Source organism: Phalacrocorax aristotelis, chromosome 1 (genome assembly GCF_949628215.1).
Source record: "Phalacrocorax aristotelis chromosome 1, bGulAri2.1, whole genome shotgun sequence".
NCBI classification, from domain to species: Eukaryota; Metazoa; Chordata; class Aves; order Suliformes; family Phalacrocoracidae; genus Phalacrocorax; species Phalacrocorax aristotelis.
Window position 1 is genome coordinate 32,124,537 of NC_134276.1, and position 13,475 is coordinate 32,138,011.

The 13,475-nt window shown below is 43.1% G+C and overlaps 1 protein-coding gene across 1 annotated transcript in view; it reads left to right on the forward strand.

Annotated features, from left to right (window-relative positions):
- Positions 1-1,302: 1,302 nt before the first annotated feature.
- Positions 1,303-13,475, forward strand: part of HTR2A (5-hydroxytryptamine receptor 2A) — a 29,103-nt gene continuing 16,930 nt past the window's right edge. Inside the window, exons 1-3 of the mRNA XM_075086985.1 lie at positions 1,303-1,514; positions 2,003-2,657; positions 7,530-7,730. Coding sequence (XP_074943086.1) covers positions 2,243-2,657; positions 7,530-7,730 — 616 coding nt within the window. The 5' untranslated portion in view covers positions 1,303-1,514; positions 2,003-2,242. The remainder of the gene's footprint in view (positions 1,515-2,002; positions 2,658-7,529; positions 7,731-13,475) is intronic.

Consider the following 13,475-nt stretch of genomic DNA (forward strand, 5'->3'; position numbering starts at 1 on the left):
TCTGTCCTGCTGTGACAGCTGCTGGTGTGGGCTCAGCTGGGAGCAAAACCAGCCCCAAAGGAACTTTACTGTCAAAGGCTTTCTGTAACATCTCCTCAGAGATTCAGACGGGCTTTGGCGGGTGCTCTGAAACTCACTTTGATAAGCTTTGTCCCCTGAAGAGTTTAGCACCTGCCAGCTGAGCTGTGGTAACTCGCCATGTGTTTGCAGCCCCCCAGGATCCGCAGTGGAGTTAGCAGTGCTGCGTGTAGAGCTCAGCTATTGGAGCACACTGCAGCTCCCGTGCACGCCGGGACCCACTGGTGCCTGGTGATGCTCACACCTCTCTGAGCTCTCACTCCAAACTGCCTGAGCCTGCCTGCACAAAGCCATTGCCCTCTACCTGAGGGAAATCTGCAATATATTTCAGGATGGGCAGGGGAGCAGCGGACCCCCTCAGCTATAAGTCTCAGTGAATTTTGGAGTAGGTTTTGTGTTACGTTGAAAATTGAGGAGCTGGCTACTTCTTATTCATGTTCTGGCAGCAGAGGTACAAGGCAGAAACAGTGGAAGGCAGTTTTGTTTTCCCCTCTGCTGCATACCATTTTGCCTTACTGAACTGCTTTGCTGGGGACACTTCCTTGGGACAGGCTGCTGGGATTAATTGTTACACCCACCTCCTGACAAAGGAGCGTGACATCAGAGTGACTTCAATTTTTTATAAATATCTATTGCAAATTTGATTAACATGTCAGCACAGACCCAGAGTTAAAACTGAAAGGGACTGAATATTACTCCTTCCTTCTAAGGGTGTCATAATTTCCCCTCTATATGGAAAAAGCTTCACACTTACATTTTTCACTAGTGTCTACCATCAGAAGCCTTAGATTTTGTCTCTTCTAAGCCTGTATCCTGTAAAACACTGGAATTGCATGCAGCTGTGTTTGCAAGCCACCCTCTGCAAATGGAAAGCGTGCATTGAAAAAGCACCCAAGCAGAGGACCTCCAAAATACACACTGCAAAAACTGCTAGTTTACCAGAAAGACCCTCTCTGGTCTGCCCTCCCCTGCCTTCCTCTGCTGTTGCTACCTTGCAGTTTATGACATCCAGATAGTGGGAGGTCTGACAAACCGAACAAGGCAGCAAGCAAGAAATTCCATTCCTGTTGAAATCAGTAATTCCTCCGTGCAGGCTGCTTTTTCGTGTGTGTGTGTGCTCTTCCTTTTGTGTCACTTCAAGAAGGGCTCTGATATTATTACTATTTTAAATATAGCTTGCCCTGGGGCGGGGAAATGCACAAGGAAAGAGTCAGCAAGCAGCCTATCTCTCAGAAGAAGAGAGCAAGCCTCGCAGCACAGGAACGGTCTTCACTCAAGTGTGCAGTTTAGAAGTCAAAAAACTATTCCGAATACCACCATTTTGGAGGAGGCTGAAGAAAAAGGACATGAAACTGGCTAAACACAGTGAAGAATATTGTAAATCAGGGTACAAAGTGCACCTAATTGCTGTTTGAGCGTGGGCTCTGAGGTACAATGTAAGTCTTCCTTAAATTGTATTTTTTTATCACAGTATCTAGTTGTTTAATTTCCATTCTGAAGCCAGGCTGGGCCAGAAGGTACAATTAGCTATAAAAATCAGCATGGAGCAGAATGTGTAATCTCTGATATGAGGCTGAAAATAATACTGAAATACAAGAGAAGTCAGAGACTATCAGCCATATTATGGAAGATGAACTATAAATAAGAGCATATCTAATTATTTCAAGAGAAAGATGCTGGATGGAATTTTTAATCAACTTTCTTAATAGGGAAGTGAGAGCTCTGCTGTTTTGTATGGCAAGCTATTTTAATACTGCTGTGTTTAAAATTGTGTGATTATAGTTACCAATAGCAATAAGATATAGCTCTAGTGGGGAGTCCTAGTGGTTGCAAAAGTTTTTTCCTCTTTTATTTCTCAAGCGTTTTTGCTCTCTGAAGCCTCAACTCCACATTCTCTATCCTACAGTTTGGTTTTGCTTTTCAGCTGGATTTTCAATGTATGCCTACACTGGACTTCCTATGGAACTGAAAACAAAATGTTTCAGCATTCGGAGTAATTCTGGTATGATATTCTACATCACGCTGGTGGAAAAAATACAGTCGATAAAGGATTGTGCTCCCTCAACTTCTGGCATGGACAGCTGAGGAATATAAAGCCTGATGGTGACAAAGGGTGATAACTCCCTATTTTTCACTACTTATCTCACCGGTTTTGGACTTAGCAATGGATATTCTTTGTGATGAGGAGAGCTCGGTGAACCCAACTGCAAACTCCTTAATACAAACAAATCATGAGAGAAGACTCTACAGAAATGTTTATGGAGCTGGAGACATTAATATATCACATCTCTTTAACTTGACTGTGGACTCTGAAAACCTAACCAATCTTTCCTGTGAAAGTAACATGAGTCCACCGTGCTACTCTTCCCTGCCTCACCTTTCACAGAAAAACTGGCCAGCTTTGCTGACAGTGATAGTGATTGTTTTAACCATTGCTGGAAATATTCTTGTCATCATGGCTGTATCACTGGAGAAAAAACTCCAGAATGCCACTAACTATTTTCTAATGTCACTTGCAATAGCTGATATGCTGCTGGGTTTCCTTGTCATGCCTGTGTCAATGTTAACCATACTGTACGGTGAGTATTAGCTATGTAACCTACTGCATGTATTGAGGAGCTTTAAACATTGCATGCACATGTTGTTGTTGTTGTTATTTCATTCTCTTACGACAAAAAATTGTAATCACTCACTACAAGTTGAAATATATGTAATTGGTTAACGGATGTGAGAATAGGTGAAGTACTTGAATCCTTTTCCTACCTCATATTTCTAATTACAGGCATTTTAAGCACACTCCAGAACATTAACTTATTACTCAGTTGCTGGAGGAATTGTCTCAAAGTGTATATGAAGATGCTTTGTTCTCTTTATTCTTTCAGGGTTTTTATCCCTGGCTCATAAATTTCAATATTCCTAATGAGAATATAGGGTCCTGCCAGTTACTTTGCTCTGCAGATATGCACAGAAGCAGTAATTACTACCTTTAGATTCAAAGTAGACAACCCCTTTACATTTTATAATGAAATAATGCAAACATAAATAATCTCTTAACATCATTACCCTGCTTAGACATCTACTTACCAGCAAATGCTGGAATAAATATTGTAGGAGTTAAAAAATATATGGGAATTAATTCCACATAATTTTTAGTAACATTTACAAATGCAAAGCTATGATTTCTTAAGATAAGTTATTTAAGAATTAAGTGAATAATGACTCACAGTTCATACCCTTGTAGGTGATCAATAGCAGATCTTTCTTCTCATTTTCACCAAAACCACTTGCAGCACAGCTCACGTAGAAAATAGCAGCAGCCTGTGTGTTCAGTACCAATACTGTGAGGCTGTTATAATCACTAAACTTTGAGAAATGAGTTTGCCGGTACCACAACTGAAGTGCTACAGTTCAAGGAAAAGCCAGATACGTCAGAAGGAAAGTGAGGCTGTTTGCAGAGATTTCTACTGTTTCAGTCTTTTGGGACTAAAGGTCCAAGCGTGAGCCTGTGAGTTAAGAGAGGTTTAATCCAGAAAACTGGAACTTTATTTCCCAGTTTCAATATTTCTACACAGATTGCCCTCAGTAGCATTTGCAAACTGTATTTGGCATCAGTGATAGTGTAACATTGTGATTTATTGTATTAGTGGTGCAATTACCTCTGGTGGGAGCCACGGGAGCAGAAATTGTCCGATGCATGAGATTAGTACAACCCTTTTAAATCCTGTGTGATTCCCTGAGACGTGCAACAGGGACTCCTGCTGGCCAGGCTCCGCTGCCAAGGAAAGAGGTGCCCGAAATCCACAGCTCAAAAATTATTTGGGGGTTGTGATGCTGGATTTCCTGCACACGGCGAAGTTGAAACCCTTGCCTCAGGGGAAAGGCAGCGCTGCCCTCTTTTGTGATTGCTGTCGTGGAGGAGCAGCAGGGCACCTAAAGCCACAGGGGAGAGGGAGTTGCTGGCTTTGCCTCATATCCCCCTGCTTTCTCCCTTGCAAGGTCAAGAAGGGGAGGCTTCTGCAAGGTAACTTGGTGTGAAAAATCATCTGGTGGTGCATGCAGGTACCAGAAGAGCCATCTCAGCACGGTGCACTGTCAACCTCCAGGACAACCAGTGATGGCGCAGAGGGAAACCTCCCCTTACACAGGAGCATTTCCTTTGCCTCAGTTGCCCAGAGAAAGACCAGGATGCAGCTGGCATCAGCCACATCACCTATGTTGACAGTCCTGAGCCCAAACTGGGGGCCTTTACACCCTCCTCGCCCTGCAGGGGTACCTCTGAGGCTGTGGAACAAGAGTGTTCCACCACCCGCCCCGCAGGCCCCTGAAGGGGGTTTGTGACTGTTTTGCTCAAAAGAGATGATTTCCTTCTTGAGAGCTTTATGGCTACTATGGGCAATTCCCACTCGGGTGCCCAGCCACACCAGCCATGTGGCTGCCCAGCCTGCACCCTTTGGGCCAGGCAGGCTTCTCCTTCCACCCAGCAGCACCAGCCTCCGCTGGAAAAAAAGACACCCAGCAAGTCCTGCCAAGGTGGACACGCCCACAGAGCAGAAAACTCACAGAGCTGAACAACAGCGCTGGTTCTCACCCAAAAACACATAGGTTGCTGGATGCCTGTTGCTGCTGCCTCAAAGGTTCGTCTCATGCCGTGGGGCGACAGTAACAGCATGGAGCAGATGTTGGGATTATTGGCAGATGATGCATAACTCCCTGCTGCAGTGGAAGGACCAGGGCTCCTGCCAAACCCAGTGCTGACCCCAGACATAGACTCGGCCGATGCGCTTCTGACAAGGCAGGATGGTGCACAGGTCCTCCTCAGCACCTGCCCGTGCCTACAGACTCTCCTCTCTTCTTTCCTTACAGCACTTCCTTAGCCTTTCACTCAAAACAGTTTTCTGTACCTCCTGTTACAAAGAAGCAGCAGCCCAGCCAGCCTGGCCAGCCTGGCTTGTTTGCCTCCTCACCTGAAAGGCCTGTGAGAAAATGTTTCTTCTCTCCTGGATGCTACTATCTGGCGACATCAGGAAGAAAATCTTATCCTAGGGGCTACGTGCCCTCCCTCTCAGCCTCTCAACCTGAAAATGTATAGATGCACAAGCATCACTTGCCTGTCCATTGGATGGGACTCCTTCATATGAGCTCCTGGACATCATGAGCTCTCAGGGACCACATGAAATCCTGGACCTTGTAAAACTTTCCTTGCCTACCCAATCTTTAAATTGTAGCCATGTTTTGCTTTGTTTCCCCTTGGATATGTTGAGGGGTGAATTGGACAGTGGCCAGAGCACAGCACAAGGCAAAGGTGCCCTGTGCCATGTGCCACATAAAATGTCCCAAGGCCTGCCTGGAGGATGTTATCTACACCTTTCTTAACTCTTATTGCATCCACAGTTGGCTTCTTTCATGTACCTTCCCTTCCCCTTCTTGTCCCTGTAGTCTCCAAGGTAGTATATCTGATGGATGCTGTTTTATCCCTGCCCCATCCAGGTTTAGAGAAAGGACAAGAGGTCTAGAAGGATATGACAAATGCGTTCCCAAAGGCCACTGAAGCAAGAGAACAGATGCATGTTGTCAAGTGTAAAAAAACTTTATCACTTTTCCCTGTGTAACCTGGCCTGACAGAAAGATGCTGCTGGGAGGACATGCCCCTGAAAGCCAGCTCTCATGTAACATACTCTGGAGACCAGATTCCTCATTGGAAGCCAGAAAACAAGATAAAACATATCCATAAAAGCTGTATGGCTTGTCAGGGTCAGCTCATATTACAGCAGCCCAAGCGCTCCAACAAATAGGTCTTCTCAGTGCTTACTGAGACTAAATTTAATTAGGCACGGACCTACCTCCTTCTCCTCTCCTTCTGTTCCTCCTGTTACAAATCTTGTACTGTATACATAAAGGAGACAGGCACCCCCCGAAACACTAGCGTGTTCTTACAATACCAGCTATGGCATTGCCCCATGCCTCACTGTCATGGGCAGCTTGGGTAATTATGCTCTAAATTAAATCACTACAAGATAAGGACATGGCTAACTGCAAAACTTGCTCCAAGGAGAGTTATTAGTGGTTCCCTGCAGGACTAGAAGGACATTTGAATGGGGGTCCTGCAGGGCTCTGCTTAGCCTGGGTCTACTCAGTACTGCTCCTAACAACTTGGACAGTGTGAAGAGTGTGAGCTTACACAGCTTTCCAAAAGCACCAAGCTGCAAGAGGTTACAAGCGCTCAGAGGGACAGGATCAGAATCATCAACAATCATCTGGACCCCTGAAGAGAAGTCTGAAATGAACAATAACATTCAGTGCGGAAAAATGCAAAGATATCTACTTAGGAAAAAGATAGCAAACCAACCACTGCTGGGGAAATTTGTCCAGGCTTCAGGAATGCTGAACAAGATCTGGCTGTCAAAATGGATCATAAGCTAAGCATGTGTCACTAGTATGATATTTTTATACAAAGGCACTCATCATTCCAGGTTGTGTAAATATAAGGACATTCCCTGCAAGACCCGTGAATCAATCTTGTATTTCACTTAGCAGTCAGGAGGCACTTGCGAGAGAACCAAGTCCTGTTTTGGTCACTGAATGATAAGCAAGATGCGGATAAATTAAATAGATTCCAGGGCAAAGAAACAAGAAGCAGAAAAGTTTTAAAAGCATCATATGTAAGCAAAAGATAAAGGAATTGGCTTTGCTTAGTCTGGAAGAGCAAAAGAAAAAAACAGGCAAGACATGATAGCCATCTTCCAATATCTTTCAGAAAGGACAGCAATCAATTATTTTTCATGGCTAGTAGAAAGAACAAGTGAAAAGGGAAGGCTTAATTTGCAGAAAAGAAGATGTAGGTTGGATATTGGTAAACACTAACGCATTTGCTTTCAATTGCTCTCTCTGGAGGGGCCTATTTGTTGGTACAGGGAATATCCTTATTTAAGTATGTGGTAGGTACCACAGGTGAGATAAATGTCATTGGTATGCAACAGAATACATTCATTTCTTCAGCTGCCACTAAATCTAAAGTTTCAGTTTCAGAATTTAGGTGGCTTTGCATATCAGCAGGTGTTAATAATGCAGTAATTATGTGGATAAAATGTCCTAAAACAAAACTGAGAACTTGCAGGTTTACAATGACAAAATTGCTCTCTTTCCATAGATTTGCTGCCAGAAATGGTTAATTGTAACATCAAGCATTAGCATTATGCAAATAGAGTTAAAAAGAAAAATACATACACTGCTTGTAGCCTGAGAAAGAAGCAGAGTTAATCCCAAAAGCTACGGAGTTAAAATGTTGCAAGCAAATAAAAAAGGTTTCTTTAAACAGTGTTAGGCAGCTTCTATTGAAGGCATCACTTACTACCAGATTCTACTAGAAGGATATATGCACTAAGATATATGTGTCACAATAAAAGATGTGAGTATGTCACATTCTTAGCTGATGTCAACTTTTTCTTGTGCAGGATACACATGGCCTCTACCTACAAAGCTCTGCGCCATTTGGATCTACTTGGACGTGCTTTTCTCCACTGCCTCCATCATGCACCTCTGTGCCATCTCACTGGATCGCTATATTGCCATTCGAAACCCCATCCATCACAGCCGGTTTAACTCAAGAACTAAGGCTTTTGCAAAAATAATTGCTGTTTGGACCATATCAGTTGGTAAGTGAGGCAATATTTCAGCCTGTAATTGCAGATTTCTAGTCTTTGAGAGAATTTGACATATATATTGCAGTCTAAAACTGCATTCTCTGCCTGCAATATTTTGCTTGCCACAGTCTAAGAAGTGTTCTAATGTAGTAATTATGCAATGGAAATCAATGACAACAATGGGAAATGGAGGAGAACTGAGCAGCACTGTCACTGAAAGAATATACATCACTGATAGGACTGCTGGGTTCAAGTTTGTTTTAAAGATGTGTCTATTTCCCATATTGATTATCCTTCATTACCTTAACGTCTGAAAAGAAAAAATTATCTCAACTGAAAAAAAGACTTCCCTGTTTTATGTAAACCAATTTTTCACAGCATCTTATTTGGGTAATTTGCTTAGAGATGATTCTTATGGGCAGATATTTTCTGCCTTTCTTGGTGCATAGGGTAGGGTATTTACACATCTATTTAGAAGGCATTATACACTCGGTGTACACCATAAATGAAAGAAGTTTCCCCACAGGAAGGTTCAGAGTTGCAGCCTAAAAGAGGTGCCCTGAATGACTCCCTAGATTAATCTATTTGCACTGGCAAAACCCAGAGGCTCATAACTAGGAGTGGAAGTGTTACTTTTGCGTTCCCGTGGTGGCAGCACCCTCAGGGCGGAGCAGTTTCTTGGCGAGGGAGGTAGATAGATAGAGCTTGGTGCCTGATGCCATCAGGGATTTCCTCATACACCTGGGGCAATGGTTCTCAAATGTGTTAAAGGCATGGCTCCCCTTCTGCTCATCCAGTTTTGTAGACCCACTCTTCTCCCCCACTCGAGCATTGGCAGCTCACTTATTAGGAAGGAGGAAAAATTCACTCCCTTGCCCTGGAAGAGATGAGTGTTGCCAGCAATCAAGGATAATTAGCCGCTTCCCTGGCTAATGTAAATCATTGCAAGTGGTAACTGTAATGCACTACCATTCTTCCAAGGGGAAGGAAAGGAGATGATGCTTAACACTACTGCCTGCCTACAGCTCTGAATCACCTCCTGGCCTCCCACTTGATTTTGGCCCAGAATTTGAGAAAAAGCAGTCTAGGACATTTATGGCTTGAATTAACTGTATCTTCTGCAGCACAGGAAGAAACAGTGGGAGCCCTCTCTCAACAGGAGGACAGATCTGTATCCTCCAAGACCCGTTGAGGTTCAACAGCATCACGCGTGTCTCTGGGGTGTGTTCAACTCATCAGCTGTAGACATCTAGCACAGGCCAGGTGAACTCTACCCTAAAATACTTAGCTTTCAACTATAAAGGAAGCCTAGAGCAACTCAGACACAGATGTCTTCATTTAGATGAGATGAATCACATCATATATCTCTACAGTCACTTTTTTTATCAATTCAGTAGAAAACGTATTACTTAATCGGCCCATTTTTTTCCAGTCTTGGACCTTGCTAAGTGACAGAACTTTCGGTGCATTCTCCATATAACATTAAAAAGTCAAGCATTCCTTAAATTTGTACTTATCGTGTTTTTCTGCACTTATGTGTGGTACCTATCACTAGGTGTGAAATTGCTGTTCTCTGCTATTTGATCACAAATAAATTCAAAGAACGATCACAATGACCATTCCGAGGGCAAACAAGTGGTCCATGCTGCTCCGCATCTTTCCTCAGACAGTGTCTCACTATTGAAATGAATCCAGAAAGAAGTATTATTTATGACCTAATAGTTAGAACATGGTTTATGTCCTCTAGCAGGCGGGGTTAGTTCTTTGATATCTTGACATTTAATTTCAAAAGTTAGGACTATTCTTTGCACTAATAACTGATAACAACTTACACATTGTAAAAACACCTTTTGTGCTCTCTAGAGAATTTTGTTTTAACTGTGATCAGATGAGACACAGATGTTATTTGTTATTTTGCAAGTTACAACAACACGGTCCCTATTTATAGAACTGAAAAATGCAAACCCTTATTTTATTGGAAAGCACACAAGCGTGGCATGAGTGAAGAGAAGAGAGACCTGCTTTCCTGCAGTTGGATAAAGTCACATGTAAGGGAATGGTGGATATTAGGCAAAATGGTAGGCTAATAGGGTAAACTCGATCTCATTCACACAGCACTTGTCACCACAACAGTGAGTATGTTAAATAGATATAAATGAATGCAGGCAAGCACACCAAGGTGTGCAGAAATGAACTGATGCTGAGCTGGTTTGCTAGTCCTGTGGAAGCAAGGGGCACTGGGAGACAAGCTGAAGTAAACCAGGTTGGTTCCCGGCCTGGCAACTGCGTTGTGAATGAGCTCCAGCAAATGTGATGTGCTCCAGAGGACAGACAGGGAAGTAAACACACAGCAAGCTGTAAAGAAGGTGCTGAGCTAGTCACTGCCAGGCTGGACTGAGATTGCACCATGGCATATTGCTATACCAATAGAATAAAGAAAAATGCTGGTATTATAAGAAACCTTGATAGATCCCAGATCACCCACACAACTTGCTGTCAGTTGGTCATTGACCCTGTCCTCCTGATCTGCCAGGATCCAACTCAGAATAGATAGGAAATGGTTTCTGAGGAACGAGGTGCTTTCTATATCATTTACTAATAGGAAATGGCTTCTGAACAAAAAGGTGCTCTATGTATCATTTACCAGTCCCCACGCTCTCACGGCTACTTAGCGTAGCAGGGTTATAAATTATTTAACTCTTTGCATTTTCACATAGCTATAGCTGCCACAGGCAGAGCTGGTGTTGGGCACAGTGTGCTCTCTGCAGTGCACGGTGTGGCTGCTCTCACTGACAGATTTGGAGAGGTGAGAGTTTCTCAAGGTTTTGCCCTTCAGCCTCAGTTAGATATCCTTTGGCTTCCCTTTGCTCCTGCAGTTTGCAGCTGAGCTGGTGCCCTGTGAATATTCATGATGTATGAAACAGAGGGTAAAAAGCAGGAGAAAGAAATGAAAGACACCATGTTGCTCTTGTAGAGGCTCATTTTACCAGTGGAAGAGGGGGAACCTGCTGATCAGAGACCCTCAGTAGCTCCCTCACTGTAAAAATCCTCAGTCCATCCTCTCCCATAGTCCCCTTCAATGACTGCTTTACCAGGCTGAGCCCCAATCTATTTAGTCTCTGTGTGGCAGATCCCAGGTCATCTTTGTACCCATCTCTGAATTTTTTCTAGTGCTTCTACACGGTGGTCAGACCACAATATTCAAGACATGGACACGCCATAAATTCCTGTGGTGTAATAATGTTTTCTGCCTTGTTCTCAATTCCCACCTTAATAAGCCCTGCCTTCCTTTTAGTCTTTAGGACCACCCCTGCACACTGAGTTCAGTGGCTCCAAAATCATGGAATCACAGAATGGAAGGAAGGGTTGGAAGGAACCTTTAAAGATCATCTAGTCCAACCTCTCTGCCATGGGCAGGGACATCTATCATTAGATCAGGCTGCTCAATGCACTGTCCAACCTTACCTTGAACACCTCCAGGGATGGGGCATCCACAACTTTTCTGGGCAACCTGTGCCAGTTGCCACCCTCATCATAAAAAATGTCTTCCTTATGTCCAACCTAAATCTACTCTCTTTTGGTTTACAACCATTGCCCCTTGTCCTGTCACTACAGGCATTGGTAAAAAGTCTTTCTTCATCTTTCTTGTAAGCTTTCTTTATACATTGAAAGGATGTAATAAGATCTCCCCAGAGCCTTCTCTTCTCCAGGCTAAACCCCAACTCTTTTAGTCTTTCTTCATAGGAGAGGTGTTCCAGCCCTCTGACCATTTTCATGGCCCTCTTCTCTTTCCTGAGTAATGACAAATAGTTTTGCATAGCAAGACAGGGTTCCCCCAGCTAACGTACAACTCTCTACTTCTTAGCACTGAATTTTCTCTGCTACTTTGGTGTTCATCAGCTGAGATTTATAAGGGCCTTCTGCAATTCTCTGCAGCCAACAGCTACGTGTCGCCAGCACATACATTCAGTTCCCGTGTCCATGCAGACAGGTCACAGATGGACTGAACAGCACTGATGAACACAGAGGGCTGCTGGACGCCACCTTCTACCGCCCTCACTGTGGAAACAAACCATTTAATCCTTCCTCTTGCTTTCTGTCTTTCAACCAACCCTTTTTTTTTACAAGGGGACCTTTCTTCTTCTGCCATTAGAGTTTAATTTCTTTAACAGTCTTTGACAAAACAGTGTTGTAAGAGCATTCTGGAAATCCAGGAACATTATATCAGCTGGATCACCCTTATCTACCTGCTCACTGACTCCTGCAAATGCTTCTAGCTGATATGTGGGGCATGCAGAAGTTGTCCTAGTGCTTCCCAATCTATCCATATCTCTTTCATTATGGCTTCTAATTTCCGTAAGTAATAACACTTTCATTCGCTAAATTTGTAATTTTCATTTTATTCACTAAATTTAGAAATTTATTCAGTGAATTTGATCCAAAGACCAGTCAATTGGTGGTCTTTTTACTGTTGGCTTCACTGATATATGAAGAACAGCATAAAAAAGGACAGATAATTTGATTTAGTTGACTTCTGAAATCTTGACTTTCTTAGATTAAAACAAAAAATTGTACTAACATTTGTTTCTGCATTTACTGGAAGAAGAGCTTTCAGCCAGCAGCCTTTCTTTCACTAGACCATGTAATGCCACAGGCAATTGGTTTAAAATGGATTCTAATTACTGTAACAGATTCTAATCGTGTCTTTAATTCTTAAATCATCCAGTACCCAGAGAGGCTAGATAATTAAGTTATTTGTAGCTGTTGAAGGCAAAAGCCCATTAAACCCTGAAAATTATTCTATTTGTTTTAAAGCACAGAGGTCATTACTGAGAACAGGTGTAAAAAGCCCAAGCATTTCTCCTTCCTAGAAAAAAATAGAGTTGAATTTTGAATAGCATTTAACTGGAATCTATAGAATTGCAAATAGAGCCTATGCTGAAAAATACAGGTAAAGCACCTTTGAGTCCTAAGTGGGCCTAAGAAACATAGTGCTCTGCAAGAGGCCAACAATGCATAATTCTCCCCTTTAAAAATCCTGGAAAGGGCCACATAAAAGAATTTCAGTCACAAATGTTAAGCCCTTATATATCATTCCTCAGTCCCTATTTCTCTCTATTCCTCTGTTAATGGTCTAAGTAACGTGAAGTTTGATGAAGCCCAAATCCTCTTAGCTGAGTTTTCTCTTATCATTTCTCACTCAGCCTATACATCTGTTCACTGCCTTCAGGCAGTCTCTGCTCTCCTCAGTCACTAGCAACTTAGATTTATTTAGTACTTTTCATGCAGAAAAAAAGTCCAAAGTGGAGCTGGATGAAGCTGGTGAAATGTCTCCCACCACAACTCTCTTAAAATTTTGCCATTGCTTTTGAGGCTTCAAAAATACAGAAATACTGTAGCATGTGAAGCAATATTCTCGAAAGTGCAAGGTGCAAAAAGTTACCTCCAGGTGTATGAAACAAGCCCAGTGCAACTGAGCCCTCTGATAATTTGGCAGTGGGAAGCTTTATGGTGACATAGAGGCTTATACCTCCTCCTCAGGCAGCCTGCAATTCATCTGCGTGACTTCTTGCTGTCCCACCGAGTACAAAGGGCCAGGGATGCAGCTGGGATTTGGAACGTACAACTACCAGTGTCTCCAGCTCATGGTTTGTTGACAGCTTTGGCCTCCTTCAGCTCACTCCTCCTCCTGCCAAGGACAGCCTTAATTTGAAAGTCCCCTTACTGTTTTCAAACGGCACAAATAGCCACGGGGCT